The sequence below is a fragment of the Pochonia chlamydosporia genome, chromosome 3, assembly GCF_001653235.2.
Source record: "Pochonia chlamydosporia 170 chromosome 3, whole genome shotgun sequence".
NCBI classification, from domain to species: domain Eukaryota; kingdom Fungi; phylum Ascomycota; class Sordariomycetes; order Hypocreales; family Clavicipitaceae; genus Pochonia; species Pochonia chlamydosporia.
In genome coordinates this window covers 2,896,458-2,914,737 of record NC_035792.1, presented here as the reverse complement: position 1 = coordinate 2,914,737, position 18,280 = coordinate 2,896,458, and the positions used below count along the sequence as shown (strand labels likewise).

At 50.7% G+C, this 18,280-nt stretch overlaps 6 protein-coding genes across 6 annotated transcripts; 4 read left to right on the top strand and 2 right to left on the bottom strand.

Annotated features, from left to right (window-relative positions):
• Positions 1–230: 230 nt before the first annotated feature.
• On the top strand, positions 231–380 carry VFPPC_17699 (hypothetical protein; the record flags this gene model as incomplete). The annotated part of the gene is made up of 1 exon (XM_022429388.1): positions 231–380. The coding sequence occupies one exon, from the start codon at positions 231–233 to the stop codon at positions 378–380; it is 150 nt and encodes a 49-aa protein (XP_022285574.1).
• Positions 381–3,023: 2,643 nt separating this feature from the next.
• Positions 3,024–7,751, top strand: VFPPC_13687 (phospholipid-translocating P-type ATPase domain-containing protein; the record flags this gene model as incomplete). The annotated part of the gene is made up of 3 exons (XM_018291461.1): positions 3,024–3,500; positions 3,570–6,778; positions 6,848–7,751. The coding sequence occupies 3 exons, from the start codon at positions 3,024–3,026 to the stop codon at positions 7,749–7,751; spliced, it is 4,590 nt and encodes a 1,529-aa protein (XP_018145347.1).
• A 1,715-nt stretch (positions 7,752–9,466) lies between these two features.
• VFPPC_04726 (oxidoreductase (Msc7)) lies at positions 9,467–11,364 on the top strand (the record flags this gene model as incomplete). Its single annotated transcript, XM_018284034.1, has 2 exons — positions 9,467–9,546; positions 9,612–11,364. The coding sequence occupies 2 exons, from the start codon at positions 9,467–9,469 to the stop codon at positions 11,362–11,364; spliced, it is 1,833 nt and encodes a 610-aa protein (XP_018145346.1).
• Positions 11,365–11,739: 375 nt separating this feature from the next.
• On the bottom strand, positions 11,740–13,764 carry VFPPC_04725 (DEAD/DEAH box RNA helicase; the record flags this gene model as incomplete). The annotated part of the gene is made up of 5 exons (XM_022428416.1): positions 11,740–12,194; positions 12,244–12,735; positions 12,939–13,232; positions 13,294–13,487; positions 13,538–13,764. 5 exons carry the CDS (start codon positions 13,762–13,764, stop codon positions 11,740–11,742), a joined length of 1,662 nt encoding a protein of 553 aa, XP_022284488.1.
• Positions 13,765–14,957: 1,193 nt separating this feature from the next.
• Positions 14,958–16,099, bottom strand: VFPPC_04724 (rRNA processing protein Ipi1; the record flags this gene model as incomplete). The annotated part of the gene is made up of 3 exons (XM_018284032.1): positions 14,958–15,865; positions 15,919–15,991; positions 16,052–16,099. The coding sequence occupies 3 exons, from the start codon at positions 16,097–16,099 to the stop codon at positions 14,958–14,960; spliced, it is 1,029 nt and encodes a 342-aa protein (XP_018145344.1).
• A 311-nt stretch (positions 16,100–16,410) lies between these two features.
• On the top strand, positions 16,411–16,939 carry VFPPC_13686 (dynein light chain-related protein; the record flags this gene model as incomplete). Its single annotated transcript, XM_018291460.1, has 3 exons — positions 16,411–16,428; positions 16,491–16,778; positions 16,835–16,939. 3 exons carry the CDS (start codon positions 16,411–16,413, stop codon positions 16,937–16,939), a joined length of 411 nt encoding a protein of 136 aa, XP_018145343.1.
• Between the last annotated feature and the right edge of the window lie 1,341 nt (positions 16,940–18,280).

Here is an 18,280-nt window from a genome sequence, read left to right as displayed (position 1 = left end):
TTGACCAGTCCGTGATGATGATGATCATGCTTTGTGCTTGGCGGTGGCCCCTTCTCCATACATCCTGGTACGGACCCTATTCTTCAATATCGTGCATTTGAGCAACTGGCGACGGCTATTTCAGGTGAGCCCCTCTCTACGATAGGACGGGGGTGGAAGCTGGATCAATGTTGAAGTTTTTAGGTGAGCTGAACTAGGTGTGGTTTGTGTCGTTGCCTGTTGCGGCAAGGATGACACCTGGGAACAGGAGCCAGAGAGTCAAGGGCAATCCTTGGTTCGCCTGGAAACCGAAGAAAGCGACGAGTTCACCAACAGTTCCTGAAGAGCAATCGCAATGTCACGGCCCGAGATCACCACACGGTTGGCTTCTAGAAGCCTAAAATAGCAGGCGAAATAGCCAGACAAGTTTTCCCCTTCGACAAAGAAAATTATTTGAGTTTGGTGGATCTGTATTACGGATGCAGAGGGTCCCCGGTTTCCGTTAGAGGGCGGATAATGTCACCAGTTTTGTTCTGTCAACTTTGCGTCCCCCACCGCCACCCACGACTGACGGAGCGAACGGTACACCGTCGAGCCCCGAGGCGCCGCCAATTGCGTGAATCGATCGAGGCTGAACCCAGGGGCGGAGGGATTTGCTTTTGATTAATGACGACGTCACTAGAAGCAATTCCATCCAAATGAGAGGTTATGGCCAACCAACAATAGACACAGGGCTTTATACAGGAATGAGAGCGCGAGTATAGCGCGCTAGGGCTGAATAACGCGAGAACGCACAATGGGCATTTGGCATATTCCATTTCTTTGCTCGGCTGTCTCATCCTCGTTTTTCCATACCAGGAAGGGACTTTCATGAGCATTTGAGCGTCGGAGGCACATGCGGCTGGTTCAAGTGGTCAATCTGGGTAAGTCAGGGGGTCCCGCCGACTGATGAGTAACTGGCCGAACCCTTGCCATTGAGCGTGGACCAAGACAGTAAAGACCGTCTCTTGGCATGCGCGTGAACCGCGTCCCTGGTCCGTATTAAAGGGGCTCTTGAATACCTGTCAGAAGTGAGATGGGCATGCCAGTGTGCACGCCAGCGGGATGAAAATGGTGTCTGGAGGCGGCATGAACTCTCAATGTTTCTGGCAAATATGTTGCGAGAAGCGACCTCGAGAAGCCGTGATACAACAGCTGAACCACAACATATCACCAATGAGTGGTTTGAAGAGGCATGCGAAATTGAATGGCTGCACAAGTAAGCAAAGCCTCAAGTCTGGGATCGGAGCCAGTCATGAGCCAGACGTAAGGTCTGTGGACACGACACGAATCCAAGGCCAAGCCATGAGCTTGTCTGAAGGCTTGTCTTGTGGCTTTGTGCTCCAATGAATGGAGTGACGGGCCGGGTGTGTAATTACTGGTGCTTACCAATGTTACAGAAGCTGCTGGACTCTGGTGCGAAGAACAATCAACGCAATTTTTTTTCCCTCCTCTCCCGCGCTTGTTGCCACTGACGGATGAAATGTTTCTGACGGATTCGAGTATGGTGGCACACGTACGCAGCCAACCAATATCAAACGTCAACCATCTCTGTGATCTGTACTCCGCACCTCCGTACCTCCGTACATCTTCTCAAATTGTCAAGTACACCGCGACGGTAGGCCCGGCCAAAGAATAGTCGGCCGCAGACAACAGAGACCGGATGGCACAACCAGACGTTTGACGTGACTGCCACCAGCAGCAATCTCAGTGGGGGCTTTGCGACAATGCGGTCTGGTCTGGTCGGATGGTCCGGGAGCTAGGCTCAGAGTATTACCCGCTTGGACTGGTTCAAGTGGGTGAGAGAGGCATGGAACCCCCGATGACGGGTCTTGAACAGGTCGCCAGTTGGGCTTCGTGGCTTTCCCTCAGCGGCGCCGACCAATCCGAGCCGTCATTGGCGCTTTAGAGTCAGGTAGATGGTCCCTTGTTTGTTCTTGTTGTGGCACCCTGGCCATGCCGCCGCCCATCTCTTACCAAGCAGGGCTGGGGCTGACAGGTGCAATTACTGTGGCGGACTTCCGGCCAGTCTGGTGGTGATCAAATCTGGTCAATGTCTGGTTGGATTGGGTTGAATGCAGCGCTGAGGATGGCCATGCGGTCAGAAAATTGACTCTGCTGTACAGAGCACAAAGCAGACATTCACATTTGAAGCAAGGAATAGGAATAGTGCAAGTCAGGTTTGACACGTGTACTGTGCATTGCAATGGAAACAGACTGGTCAACCAGACCAGACCGGACTCACGAGCTCGGTGCCGAACTGGCCACAACTCAAGTGCTGCACTGGCATTGATGGTCTGGCTGACAGGGGTCAACTGCTCAGGCTGGACACTAAGCCGCAGGTGCTCATTCAGGAGAGGGAACATGGAAGCGGGACAGGGACGTGGAGTCGCTGGATCCATGCAGTTCGCCAGCCTTTGATATGTATCTGTCAGCAATTTTTTGTATGTTCGGGGTACCGCACTCTTGGAATGGCCGTCTGGAGTCCAAAGTCCGGACACGCTGGAGTGTGAGCCGTAAGTGGTCTGGTGGTCTGGCTCTGGCACCTGCCACAATTGACTGCAAAAAACGACTGGACTGGACTACCTGGCTGGTCTGATCGGTAACACGGGCGTTAGTCCTGAGATGCTGCGCCCCGGCTTTCCAGGGCTTCCCGGACTGTACACTCTCTGGTCTGGTCTGGCTGCCAGCCCTTTCCTTCCTTCCCGGCCGGCCACCTTGCAACCCAGTGTTGCTCGTCATTTTGTCAACCTCTAAACAACCAGACTTTTCCTCCTCACGACTGACGCCTCTCTCGCCTATCTCTTACGACACCTAGGCTCTCGAATTGTCGTGGTGCGTCGGTTTCTTGCAGTTGCACCCGCTGTGACCTCGAATCGCGTCGACCGCGCCGAAGTTTCTACGCTGTAGCTCGCCGTTACTACTTCTCCCAACTCCCCCACGATCCTCAGACTGGCTGGTGTCCGCGGGTTGACCGGGCATTCGCCCGCAACTTCACACTCATCATGAGCCCTCCCACGAGCCCGGAGCCTGGCCCGGACCCTAAGTTATCGAAGGTTCAGACACAAAGAGCGCGATGGGCCACCCGTAAGATGACGGTCAAGAGCAGCAACACCAAGCGACTGTCTCTCCTGAACCGTATGCACAAGCGAACGCAGTCCGAGAAAAGTACCACCGGAGGCGACGGAAATGGTGCACCCTTCCAAGACGGTGAACCCGACCATAATGACCAAGAGAACGACAACCATGAAGAGCCTGTAGACGAGGACGAGTCTGACGAGGAGGAGGACTCATCCCGTATGTTGTACTTCAACTTGCCGCTTCCCGACGACATGCTCGACGATGGCCACCCCATATACACGTTTCCCAGGAACAAGATTCGAACTGCCAAATATACACCGTTGTCGTTTATCCCAAAGAATCTGTGGTTTCAATTTCACAATGTGGCCAACATCTTCTTTTTGTTTTTGGTCATCCTTGTCGTATGTATTGTCTTTTGATCTCCTCATTTCCCTCAGGCATTGGTTGGGGCTAATCGTTGCGCACTCTAGATTTTTCCAATTTTCGGTGGTGTCAATCCAGGGTTGAACGCCGTCCCATTGATTGTTATCATTGTCCTCACAGCAGCCAAAGATGCCATCGAAGACTATCGAAGAACGATTTTGGACATCGAGCTCAACAACGCGTCTGTTCATAAGCTGCATAACTGGAACAATGTGAACGTACAAGAGGACAATGTATCATCGTGGCGACGATTCAAAAAGGCAAATTCCCGGTTCTTCGGTGCGATCTGGCATGCTATTGAGAGCTTGTGGTCCAAGAAGGCTAGAAACCTCCGCGCTGAACGAAAGCAGCTGAAGCTGCATCCTGAGATGGCAGACGAGGGCCGACCATCAATTGAGACAGTCCGAACACGGAGATCAATCCGCGACTCCCTTGCCTCCCCATTTGGAAACCGAGAATCTTTTGTTGATGCCCAGGAAGAGATTCAGATGACGCCTGTGCCCTCCCCGACGCCTGCGAACGGAGTCCCCCATATCCGATTCCCGGACGAGGAAGATGCAAAGCGTGCCGCTGCCATCCAGGACATGAAATCTGATTTGATTAATTACATGAAACCACCCCAGGGAGCCCGCTTCAAGAAGGATACCTGGAAAGGACTCCAGGTTGGTGATTTCGTCCGTATTTACAATGACGACGAATTGCCTGCAGACATCATTATCCTGTCCACATCCGATCCCGATGGAGCATGCTACGTCGAGACAAAGAACTTGGATGGCGAGACTAACCTGAAGGTTCGACAAGCTCTTCGTTGCGGCCGCTCCATAAGGCATGCGCGGGACTGCGAGCGTGCCGAATTCAAGATTGAAAGCGAAGCACCTCATCCCAACCTCTACAAGTACAATGGAGCTATTCATTGGAAGCAAGCGGTCCCGGGATATCTGGACGACGATCCTGAGGACATGACCGAGCCCATTACCATTGATAATCTTATGCTTCGAGGCTGCAACCTGCGTAACACTGAATGGATCCTTGGAGTAGTCGTATTTACGGGCCACGACACGCGAATCATGATGAACGCTGGCATCACCCCAAGCAAGCGCGCTAGAATTGCCAGAGAGATGAACTTCAACGTTATCTGCAACTTCGGCATTCTTCTCATCATGTGTCTGCTAGCTGCCATCGTAAACGGAGTTGCATGGGCCAAGACGGATGCTTCCCTCCACTTCTTCGAGTTCGAGTCCATTGGTGGAAGTGCCCCTATGAGTGGCTTCATCACCTTTTGGGCCGCCATTATCCTGTTCCAGAATTTGGTCCCCATCTCACTTTACATTACCTTGGAAATTGTGCGAACTCTGCAGGCTATTTTTATCTTCAGCGACGTCGAAATGTACTACGAGCCGATTGACCAACCCTGCATCCCAAAATCGTGGAATATTTCTGATGATGTGGGCCAGATTGAATATATCTTTTCAGACAAGACTGGCACACTCACCCAAAATGTTATGGAGTTCAAAAAGGCGACGATTAATGGACAACCCTATGGTGAAGCATACACAGAGGCACAGGCCGGCATGCAGAAGCGAATGGGCGTGGATGTTGAGAAAGAATCAGCTCGTATTCATGCCGAGATTGCAGAAGCTAAGGTTCAAGCCCTTGAGGGCCTGCGCAAAATTAACGACAACCCCTATTTGCACGATGATGCCTTGACTTTTATTGCTCCAGATTTTGTCTCCGACTTGGCGGGAGAACATGGACAAGAGCAGAGAGCGGCTATTGAGGAGTTCATGCTAGCTCTGGCACTTTGTCACACCGTTATCGCTGAGAAGATTCCGGGAGATCCGCCTAAAATGACGTTTAAAGCTCAGTCTCCTGATGAGGAAGCCCTTGTAGCAACGGCTCGTGATATGGGCTTCACTGTATTGGGCAACTCAGGTGATGGCATCAATCTCAATGTGATGGGTGAAGAACGACACTATCCAATCTTGAACACCATCGAGTTCAACTCGAGCCGAAAGCGCATGAGCTCTATTGTCCGGATGCCCGATGGTCGAATTGTACTGATCTGCAAGGGAGCTGACTCGGTCATTTATGCACGATTGAAGCGAGGTGAGCAACAACAACTTCGACGGGAGACTGCCGAGCACCTCGAAATGTTTGCTCGTGAAGGTCTGCGTACGCTCTGCATTGCTCGCAGAGACTTGACTGAGGAAGAATACCGCAACTGGAAGAAAGAGCATGATGCCGCAGCATCTGCTCTGGAAAATCGTGAAGAGAAAATGGAAAGCGTCGCTGAAATGATTGAGCAAGAACTCTTTCTCCTTGGTGGTACCGCTATTGAGGATCGCCTCCAGGACGGGGTGCCGGATACCATTGCTCTGCTTGCCAAGGCTGGTATTAAGCTCTGGGTTCTCACCGGCGACAAGGTTGAGACAGCTATCAACATCGGCTTCTCCTGCAATTTGCTTAACAACGACATGGAACTGATTCACCTAAGGGTGGACGAAGATGAGAGCGGAGAGACCCCAGACGAGGCCTTCCTCGAAAGCACGGAAAAGCAACTCGACCAATACCTTCAAGTCTTTGGCATCACTGGCAGCGACGAAGATCTCGCTCTGGCCAAGAAGAACCACGAACCGCCTGGCCCCACCCACGGCGTTGTCATCGATGGTTTCACGCTTCGCTGGGCGCTCCACGATAATTTGAAGCAGAAGTTCTTGTTATTGTGCAAGCAATGTCGATCAGTCTTGTGTTGCCGTGTCAGTCCTGCACAGAAGGCCGCCGTTGTTGCCATGGTCAAGAATGGATTGGATGTTATGACCCTGTCCATTGGCGATGGTGCAAACGATGTGGCCATGATTCAAGAAGCTGATGTTGGTGTTGGTATTGCTGGCTTGGAGGGTCGCCAGGCTGCCATGTCGTCCGACTATGCCATTGCGCAATTCCGATTCCTTCAAAGATTAGTACTCGTTCATGGTCGATGGTCTTACCGAAGACTGGCGGAGAGTATCAGCAATTTCTTCTACAAAAACATGGTTTGGACATTCGCCATCTTTTGGTACGAACTGTTCTGTGACTACGACATGACTTACCTCTTCGACTATACATATATTCTCATGTTTAACTTGTTCTTTACCTCTGTACCTGTGGCTATCATGGGTGTTCTCGACCAGGATGTATCCGACAAGGTTTCTCTTGCTGTTCCCGAACTTTACCGCCGCGGCATCGAGCGCTTGGAATGGACACAAAAGAAGTTCTGGTAAGTTTGAAATCAGTGTTTTGCCCAAACCTGTTTTGTGGAGCGAGATGCTAACTGTGTATTCTGAAGGCTCTACATGGTTGATGGAATTTACCAATCTGTCATGGTGTTCTTCATTCCCTACCTGTTGTTTATTCCTGCAAAATCAGTTACTTTCAATGGCCTTGGCCTGGAAGACAGACTTCGATTTGGCGCCTACGTCGCTCATCCGGCTATTTTGGCCATCAATGGTTACATCTTGATAAACACGTACCGCTGGGACTGGCTGATGCTTCTCATTGTGGTCATCAGTGATGTATTCATCTTCTTCTGGACGGGCATCTACACGTCATTTACCTCGTCGGGGTTCTTCTACCACACTGCCGCTCAGGTTTATGGGGAAGCAACTTTCTGGGCCGTGTTCTTCCTCGTTCCCGTTATCTGCTTGTTCCCTCGATTCGCTATCAAGGCACTCCAGAAGGTCTACTGGCCCTATGATGTCGATATTGTTCGAGAACAAGAATTAATTGGACAGTTTGACCATCTCCATAAGGACGCCGGGGGAGAAGTCGGCAGCGAAAAGAGCTCGAGTCGGAAATCAGGCACCGATAGCCCCAAGAGACCAAAGCACGTCGCATATGGCAGCGTTGACGAGGATTTACGACCAATATATCCTCCTTCAACGGCTACGCGAACTACGACACACAATCGAACGCAGGGCGGTAGCGATTCAACAGGCTTCACTGCTAACCGCATGTCGCTTGAGATTCCTGCCCAAGGCCGGCCTTCAATTGAACGGGCTAGACCGTCATATGATAGAATGCGAATGTCCATGGATCGCGTTCGACCTAGCTTTGAAGCGAGCAATGACTTTACTTCGGCGGCTAGGTTGTCACGCATTGAGTCAAGTCAATCACATTCTCAACAGCATCATGGTGGCCGGTTCAAGGCCCGACTGCGTGGATTGTCCTTGACCAAGAGTGCAAACATCTAATAGGGGTCATTCAATATTGGCTCACGACAACTACAGTGCCGAGTTGCTTTTGTATATTATTATTGCTCGGCATTCGTGGCCTTCTTCATGATACCCCCCCCGACTACTCTCCACTGCGTGATGAGAGCACACAACTTCTATACCCCGTTTTGAAGTGAACAACATAGCACAGGACCACAGGGTCCTTCATTATTCATGCGTTTTGATGATCTGCATGAGCGATCTATGAGCTGGTGACACACTCACTCACTCACCTTTTCTTTTCATGTTTGTTCCCCGTCCATTGACGGCCGACGTGCACACACATTACCACTCATACACCACACATCCGACCAAAAAAGCGAACATTGGCGGCACATCAAAAGAAATGTTTCATTTGAACGATCCGTTCCCGTTTGGGAGGAAGTTGTCTTTGCAAGGCGTTTTGCGGATTGGAGCATGAACGCTTTTTACTCTTATTTTTGCGTTAAACTATTTCATTTTTCTTTTTTTTGCACACTTTGCACACTTAGAATTTTTCCTTTTCTGTTTTGGAAGAGATGGAAACTGGGGACGGGAGCAGGGGATGGGGGATGGGGGATTCATGTTTGATTCCAACATGATTATTCGCTTTGTTTTACTTCGCCTGGTTTTCTTCAACACTTGGCTTGTTCGTTGCACAAGAGCAGTGAGGGAGAGAGCGAGATGGAGATCTCGGAAAGGGCGTTTGTACTGCTACAAGTGAGGTTGCAGTTGCGGAGGAAGCCCTGGATATGGGTGAGCTGTACATGTGAATATTCTCTTTTCTTTTTGGAGATGAAAAGAAGTATAAATGTTAATCATATTAAAGAATTTGAAGCTTCTGATGTGACTGATGTGTTTGGTTGGACGATGGGTGCAAGTTTGACTGGAAGAAGAGGACTTCTGGTATAAGTAGCCGTCCATATGTATTTTCTCTGAAGAGTTTTGGTTCAGATTGGCGCAGTGTGCATTAAAAAACACGCCTGCGGTGTTCTGGGCAGTGGCCTGGAGATATCAAGTATGGTGAGGGTGTATCAAATGTTGAAGGGAGTCGAGGGGATTGAGACAAGCAAGGTTGTGCTTGATCCTGATTAATCCTCATGGACGGTTGGTTGGTGGCTTTCACTCCAGGAAGGAACGCAATGCTACTAGACCAGGCTTGGTGCATCAAATCAAACATGAATGCATGTGCGGTCTGGCTTCATTGAACTTGACCCCTTCAACAACACTCGCCGGATTCCACGACCAGACCACATCAGAATTTCTAGTTGCCCCTTGATTGTTATTGTTTCTCGCCATCTTCGGCACCTCATCACTTACTTACATCGTAGTGATTCTGGCTCAACCCTAACTCTGTGGAGTTTGAAAGAAAAGATAGTTATTCGAAAAACAGAAAAATAGTATATTTGAGAGACGTTGAGGCTACGAGAAAATACCAGCTTCGACATAGACATGTCACAAGTGTCTGGTCTGGTTAAAGAGAAAAAGAAGGGTTCAAATGTTCCCGCCCCACTCGAGCTCCATGTCAGCTTAGCTTACGGAGTAGATTCAACTCCATCGCCTGTTCCAATTTATTCCTGGACCCCTTTGCCCCTCGGACATACAAAACACATCTGCCATTGTGCAAGCACCAGCTCCCGAGGCTGCTTCATCTGCAGAGAAATCAACAGGGGAGACGTGCCTCAGTATCCCAAGCTCAAAATCTTCGGCCAGAAATGGAGTCCGTCTCCTTGGAGCGGCTGTTGTCGACATGGCACAAATTCAGCGACTATGCGACTGACAAGCTCGACATCACGTCAGTACAACATGTGCATCTCGCCATCTCCAGCGTCAATTGCTAACCTCGCATGCAAAATACAGGACAACAACCCTCCAAATAGGATGTGCCATCATCGCCGTCCTCTTTTCCATCTTCCTTACCCGCCTCTCGGCACACGCCTACGCCAATTCAACCCCCCGACCTCGTCGATACACAGTCCCTCCACCAAAGTACCCCGAAACCAACACACCCGTCGACCAGACCAGCGTCAAAATCCCCGGATCCTCCGCCATCCAGTGCTACGCCCCTGCCACAGGCCAATTCCTCGGCCTCGTCAACCCCTCTACCCCCGATGGAATCGACCGCGCCATCGCTGCCGCTGCAACGGCCCAAAAGGAATGGAGCAGAACCTCCTTTCGCGAGCGTAGAGCCGTTCTCCGCTCCCTCCTGCAATACGTGATGGATAATGCGGAGGGGATTTGCAGAATCGCAGGTCTGGACAGCGGCAAGACAATGGTCGATGCGCAACTCGGTGAGATTCTGGTCACGGTTGAAAAGATCCAGTGGACGCTGCTGCATGGTGAGAAGGCGCTGCGGCCGTCGAGACGTCCTACCAACTTGTTGATGTCGTATAAGCGGAATACTGTCCACTACGAGCCATTGGGCGTGATTGCGGCCCTCGTCTCTTGGAACTACCCGTTCCACAATATGATAGGCCCCATTATCAGCGCCTTGTTCACTGGTAATGCTATTGTCGTCAAGGTTTCCGAGCAGACGGCCTGGTCGAGCGGGCATTTTGCCAGCATTGCCCGCGGCGCACTCATAGCTCATGGCCATGATCCGAATCTCATCCAGACGGTTGCCTGCTGGCCCCAAACAGCAGGACACTTGACATCTCACCCCGGAATCAGCCACATCACCTTCATCGGCTCCCAGTCTGTAGCGCACCATGTCGCCGCGAGCGCGGCGAAGAGCCTCACGCCAGTTGTGGCAGAACTCGGCGGCAAGGATCCCTTCATCGTGCTCGACTCTGCGGCCAAGGACCTCGCCCGCATAGCAGAGGTTGTTTTGAGAGGGACGTTCCAGGCTGCCGGCCAGAATTGCATTGGCATCGAGCGAGTCATAGCATCAGGCGCCTACGACAAGCTCGTTCAAATATTCGAGCCCCGCGTAAAAACCCTCCGCCTAGGTCCAGACGCAGATGTCGGCGCCATGATTTCCGACGCCTCCTTCGATCGACTAGAGGAACTTATTGCCGAAGCTGTCTCGCAGGGTGCTCGCCTCCTCGCCGGCGGCAAGCGATACAACCACCCTGATTACCCAATGGGACATTACTTCCAGCCCACTCTCCTCGTGGACGTGACTCCCGAAATGCGTATCGCCCAGAACGAATGCTTCGCCCCCGTCTTGACCATGTTGCGAGCAAAGTCCTCTTCCGCAGAGGACATGCTCGCCATTGCGAACGCACCCAATTTCGGTCTCGGCGCCTCTGTCCACGGCTCTGAGCGTGATCCCGCCATGGGACCTATAGTTCGTGGCCTCAAAGCCGGTATGGTTGCGGTCAATGATTTCGCCGCTTACTATGCTGTGCAACTCCCCTTTGGAGGTGTTGCTGGCTCAGGGTACGGCCGGTTTGCAGGTGAAGAAGGTCTCAGAGGTCTATGTAACATCAAGAGTGTCTGTGAGGACCGTTTTGGATGGATGGGTATTCGGACGGGGATTCCTCCACCTGTACAGTATCCTGTCCCCAGTCAAGCAAAGGGCTGGAAATTTACCCAAGGTGTTGTCGAGGTTGGCTATGGAGAGGGACCAAGAAAAGTCAAGGGCTTGGGTAAGATACTGGGAAATATGTAATGTGTAATTAAAATGGCGACGAGTGTACAAAAGGACCTGGCATTGATTTATCTCTTAATACTACACTAATGACTACGAATGTTGTAAACTCTGTTTCCAACATGGGCAGTTGTAACATTCCCAAGCCCCTTGAACTGGGAGACGCCGAGCCAGAAATGTCTTCCATCAAACGGTCTCTATTGGCATGAGCGTACTGACGAGTCTTTTAAACAATCAAGTAGCTTTCATTTTGTGACTAGCTACGAACTATCTGTTTAACTACGTTTGCACTTATCTTGTGTCGTGAACTGAATCTCTTGGTCTCAAGTCTCATTTTTGTAGCAAAGATGTCTCGTATCATAACTGAGACGGGCAAAATCATCTCACTTTCGTGCTTTACCATCCAACAGGGGCAACTTGGGCATCAACACCCCAGCCGCCGTTGGCAGGGGCAGAAGCTGCTGCAGCAGGTTCGGCCCCCCAGCCATTTTTGGTAGCAGCGGCAGGAGTTGCGGCAGGTTGTCCAGATCCATTTGGAGCGCTGGAACCAGACTGCCCCCATCCAGAATTACCGTTATCATTGTTTTCCTGCGCTCCGCCCCAGGGGTCGTTGCCCGAGGTGCCATTAGTCTGTGCATGATCTTCTGCTTCGTTGGGATCGTAATCCGACTCCGTCTCAAAGCGAAGGTTCTTCGCCGCATCGCCTTCTGGCACATGCATCTGCAAGAACTCTGGAACTTCCTGTTTTGTTTCAAGAAGCGTCCGAGTGAGGACACTGCCCAAGGCGTCGTCATTGATAGGATCAAACAGCGAAGTGGCAATGCCGCGATGGCCGATACGCCCAGTTCGACCTACAACATGTGGTTAGTAGTAGACTCGTCCAGGAATGAGCCGACTTACCAATTCGATGAGTGTACTCTTCGATTCCGCCATGCTCAACGGATGGAAGGTCGTAGTTAATAACGTGCATTACGTTTCGCACATCGATGCCACGAGCAGTGACACCAGTAGCAATGAGAATGGGAGCGTTGCCGGATCGAAAAGAACGCAATGCGGCTTCACGCTCCTTTTGGGTTCGCTCAGAATGCATGGACGTGACGGGAAGCCCCATATTGTACAAGAAGTCATCTAGGTTATCGACCTCTCGGCGACTGTTGGCGAAAATGATGGTTCTCACGCCAGTCATCTGACTGAGGAGGTGGAGAAGGGTATCACGCTTCTCATCGCGTTCAGTAGCAAGAATGACTTGCTTGATGTTCTCCGTGGTACTGCCGGCGCGGCCAACACGGAAACGCACATGGGCTGCAGACAAGTTTTCTTTGGCCAGATCTCGAGCAGCCTTGGGAAAGGTGGCGGAGAAGAGTCCATACTTGACATTGCCCTCGTCTTGCTCTACCCATCTCGTTAGTCTGCTATTGTCGTTTATATAAGGGGGATGGTTGGGCACTTGCCTCCGCCGGTAAGGATCTGGTTAAGTTCGTCGTTCCAGTCAGATGCCAACATTTCGTCAGCTTCATCAATGATCATATACTTCAGGCGACGAAGTGTAAGGATATGAGGTCGAGATATGAAATCAACCAGGCGGCCAGGTGTACCGACAAGAACATCACAGCCTTTGCTGAGGAGATTGATCTGCTCCTTCATAGGCAAGCCACCATACACGACGCATGGGCGAAGCATAGAACGATAACAGAACTTCCGAGCTTCGTTGAAGATTTGCACAGCTAACTCTCGGGTTGGCGCGACCACCAAAACCAAGGGCTCAGCCGTCACTGCATCGACGCCTTCGCGAAAAGTGGTTGGATTAGGACGAGGAGCAGCCAACTTTTTAGCTTTTCCCATTAGCCTGCTCAAAATAGGAATCAGATACGCAGCTGTTTTGCCCGACCCTGTGATATCGAAACCATTAGCTATGCTTGGCGTGAGATGCCCAAGAACGCACTGGCATACCTGTCTGAGCAATTCCAATAACATCATGGCCCTGAAGCATGGATGGAATGGTGTACTTCTGGATGGGCGTGGGTGCGTCATATCCCATCAACTTGATGTTCTCAGCCATAACGGGGTGAAGGCCGGCATCTTTGAAGGTACGAAGCGGCTGGATTCGCACAGGTCCTTCTTGTTCAACGCTGATCTGCTCAATTCTGTGGTTGTCAGACAGATTTAAACATGCTTCTTGAGTGTGAACACTTACTTTGAGAAGTCCAAGCCAGCACGGTCGTGGCGACTCTGTGGATCGCCAAAGAGCTCCAGCTCCAAGATCTCGTACTTGGGCCCGACGTCCCCGAAGTCATCATTCCACTGGTAAATGGGAGCTTCACCGTCGAACTGTCCATTCGATTGGGTCTCGGCATTGAAGGCCGTGTAATCGACCTTCTGGGGCTCAACCCAGCCGTTCGAGGTAGCCGTTGCAGCCTGCATCGCGTGGAGTCTGCTTTGCTATGCCAGTCCTTCGGAAGAGAAAGTCAGGTAAAAATCTTCAGCGGATACGCAAACACTCAAAGGAGCTTGGGCAGTCCACTATGAGAAAACGGAAGCGAGAATTCTGAGAACTGCTCTGACCGAATTGGCGTTCCAACTAGAATGACACGATAGTAGACTCTGAAGAGCGATTCTTACCTTGACAACGATTCGAAGGATGCTATTGCAGAAACCGGGCAAGTGAAGAGGACAATTGAGGGAATCGAGAGCTACTTGTGAGCTAGAGGAAGGAAGGAAGCATGAAAGGAAAAAATTTAAGGAAAGAGGGATTGTCAAAAGAGGTCTGTTTATATGTAAACATTGACAGCTGTTGGGAAATCTGGCAGCTGTCAAACTGCAAGCGAGGCAGGGAGGCGGTGCTACTTGTAACTGGAGGACAGCTTCGAATTTATTTCACAGCTGCGCAGTTTCGGGCACTGCATCTGAGTTTTCATTCCGAATTCTGAGCTTGGGGCTTCTCTGCTGCTGGGTAGAGTTACGTAGATAATGGAGGATGTTGCCGATGTAAGTGTCATGATCAGTTGCACAGTGCCTGGTGTTCTCACAAAGACCTGATGCAAGAGGTGAGCCTATGTAATTATAGTCCGTGGTAAAAAGTATTTGTCCAGATCCAAGTATACACTAACACGCCTTAATATATTGTAGTATATACTGCGATATGTGATACCTTTCCTTTAAATACTTACGGCCCCCACTGTATGTGAAATCACTGGACTTGAAGCATGTCTTCCCAGTCGATGGCGCAGTGCCTTGTATCGCCGCACTATTGTAGAGTCGCTGCTCTAGATGGCATACCTATATGGAGTGCTTGGAATACAATCCCAAGGTCTACAGCAAGCTCCACAAAGGTATATGATCCCTTTCCTGTTTCTCAGGATGTATCAGTAAACCCGCATAACTTCTACCTCCTCGCGTGCAAATCACGCGACGCCGTGAGCCGGCGTTTCTGTGACTCGAGAATGCCTGCCTCACACCTCTGACACGTGTCGAGGAATATAAAGGCTATTCCGGTTCCTGTGCATGGCTCGAATTACAACCGTGGCTGCCACGTGCCCGAGCCGTGACCGTGTTTTGTCTCCAACGTTGCAATCGTCGACCCAATGTTCAGTCGGTAGTTGAGTCCTCCGTCTTCCTCACCACAAGTCAAGAAGATCTTTAGTATCCATAGCGGTGGAAGGTTCAAAACCTGCCATACCATCCTTCATAATCTTCTCCATCGAGGAAGCAGCACGGCCAGTGGCTCCTCCTTCCTTCTTCGCCTTGTCAAGACCTTTGTTCATAGCGTCGAGGAATCGTCTGTAGAACACGTCCTGCCGTGCCTCTCGATTTGAGTACATCTCGCCCTCTTCGTCTCGTCTGGCGCCGGAGAGATTAAGATATTCAAAGGCATTCGGGGCGCGAGGTATTCTGTACAGGATGTCCCAGTATTGGCAAGTATTCTCTTTTTCTGATGATTCATCATCAAATCCGGTTTGCAGAAACCTACCCAACGCGTTGATTTGCTTCGCGAGGGTTTGAGCGTCCTTGGCTTTCATTGATGACCGCGCCGCAGAAGTCCAGCCCCCGCTAGAAGATGATACGGCCCAGCCCATCATTGCGCAGAATGTACCCAAAGTTTTAACCCATCCACCGGGACAGTTCACCAGTTCGGAGCCAGCCACCTCTACCAACCATTCCATCACGGCAAGTGAGTCGTTACTGATATCGGCTGATAGATGCGTCATTCCCGCCCTGATGTACATTGATGCATGCTCTGCGCCATGTTTGACCTCAGCTTCCGGAAGAGTACGGAGCAGTTTAAGAAGCTGGGCTCGTACTGGTGTGGAGCTATCAGAGACCAAGGGTAGAACTTTGTTGAGTAGACCAATAGTCCCGACGGGGTTCACTGGTTGGTCCGAAGATAGCTGAGTCGTCAGGTATGCTAAGGCTTCCTTACGTTGCTTATCGGATCTTGACGAGGATGCTAAGGACACATTGTGTTTGAACTGCTGAACATAATCTGGTGCCTCTGTCGAAAGGGACTGCTGCCCCATCACAATTGCTAATTTTGGTTGTCAGCAAACAATCATTTGATCGACCGATGTAATAGCAAACCTTTAGACTTGAAGCTTGTGTCTGTAAAGTTCGAAGCTTTTGGCTTGGTCTTTCCAACCTTGTATTTCGGTTTCTACATTTTCAATTTCATCAGCTGGGCGTTGAGCCAAAGGAAGGTTGAGAGTAGGCATACCTGGAAGTCCTTTTGCTTCTCCTTCTTCTTCTTGGTACTTGAACCCATTTTGCCGGTTGTTTAAGCGCTGATATATAATCTGGCGACGTATAGTATACTCGCAACGGAACAATTGCTGAATTGGCCATGCATTGACACAGTCAAGTAGCATTCAGCATCCGTAGCAGCGACAAACCCAATTCCAAAGTGGGGCTAGAAAATTTGGCGGTGAAAATTGGCAGAACCCGTCGCCAGTTGTCACAGCCAGGAGTTCCCCACTTCGGCCTGAGCTGTGGGATGCCAAACGATCATGAAGCTTCCCAAGCTGTGGACGCGCCATATCGAGTTTATCACAAGGACGTACTTCAGGCGCTTCCATAATGACAGATTCCCCAACGGTACTGCCTTTTGCGAAATTCAGCTCCGTTCGATCTAGAACCACAGCTAATTCTCATTTTAGCCCAACGGCCACGATGCTCTGGAAGAGAGACTTGGGCGCCTATCCAAGAAACCCGGCGTTCGGGCAAGCATCGTCCTCGATAGAACGAGCGGTGCGATCCTCAAGACCAGCGGCGAACTATCTGCGCTACGGACAGCGAAGGCTCGAGACGCTGCCACGGCCGCATCATTCTCTAATGAGGCTCCTGTTGCTGAGGCAAGCGAGTCGCAAGGAGTAGAGGACTTTGCAGCAATGATTTGGAACTTTGTCAATACGTCTGGACATTTGGTGGAAGAGGTGGACACGGAGGTAATCATGCCATGTTTCTGCAAGTGGACAGAATTTGCGGACTAATTACGTGACAGGACGAACTGCGACTTCTTAGACTACGAACCAAGAAACAAGAGATTGTTATAGTTCCCGACGTCAAATATGTTCTAACCGTCATCCACGACACACCATCAGCTTGAGGGTAACAGCGTTGAGGGACTTTTGTATATGAATTTTGTCATTGAGAGATGAAGGAGCCTTTGGATGACTATTGCATGGGAACAGAACATGGTTTGATGAGTTGGTGGATTGGTTGCTTTGCTGCAATGGATTGGCATGGCGTACTGGATAAATGATACCCCATAACTAGATGTCTTGCATGTAGTTAACAGCGGATCTTATGGGCATGATAAGCTGCCCAAGTGCTGTCTGATGCACGAGTGTTCTGATGGTGAATTGCTTTGTGTCTTGTTGTTGGACAGACTAGGCAGGGTATGATGGGATACGTTGCCTGTGTTTCCATTGTAGTATGCAATTGCAGTACGGGAAACCATGAGATATATAGATATCTAGGTATCTAACCGTCTTAGATGTGTTTTGGCTTCCTATGCTTGGTACATGTGGGCTTTGCTTAGCTCGGCCGCGCACATCTGCACGGAGTAGTACTCCGTATGTCATAGACAATCAGTGGCGCACAAGTGGTTCCTGCTGGTAATTTGGTGCTGGTCCCCAGGTGAGCCTTTCATGGCATTGGCGAAACAACACGGTTCGGTGAATACCGTCGAGCTTGTGTATGGCAAAGATGAGTCCTCGTGGTTCTATGTAAGCCAACATGATTGATTATTGGTGGACATAATTAGTTGACAAGTGCCTACATTGGCGGTCCATCAGCTGCATGACATGCATTCTTGAGCGGGCAGGAGTTCACTGGCTGAAGCGATCGACGCCAACATGGCTGGGTGCAGAATCCAGATTCAATTTGGGGGCGGGGACAAGGAAGGAGCAAACGGGACCAGACTGGAGCCAAAAGGTCAACACCAGTTTGACTTGACGGCTCGCGGTCCGGACTCGGATTGCGGGGAAAAGCAAGCTTGTCCAGCCAGACCAGACAATAGGGGACCAGCAAGCACAGGTCCTTCCATATAAACCATCCGCATTCAGAACCTTGGCATGAGACTAATCCTTTCAATTGCTCAACGCTCTACTCGGCTACGCAGAGATCAGCATCATTGATGGCCGTCGGGGCAAGTGTTGGTCAAAACCATTCACCTCGTGACGGGCTTGTCCTTCTGTTCCAGAATCCCATTCAGTACCACACTGGCCGCCAAGTCTAGTCTGGTCGGATTTACGACCAGTCAAGTCACTCACTCAGTCCCTCACCCAGTTAGCCAGTCAATCAGGCCACTGGGGCAACCACAGGCAGAGACGAGCCACTGGGACACTGAGATCTGGAACCTGGCAGGTTTTCTGCAATTGTTGACCATTTATTTCCGATCCTCACTGTGTGCCTGTGCGAGCCACGGACGATACAATCAGAGTTC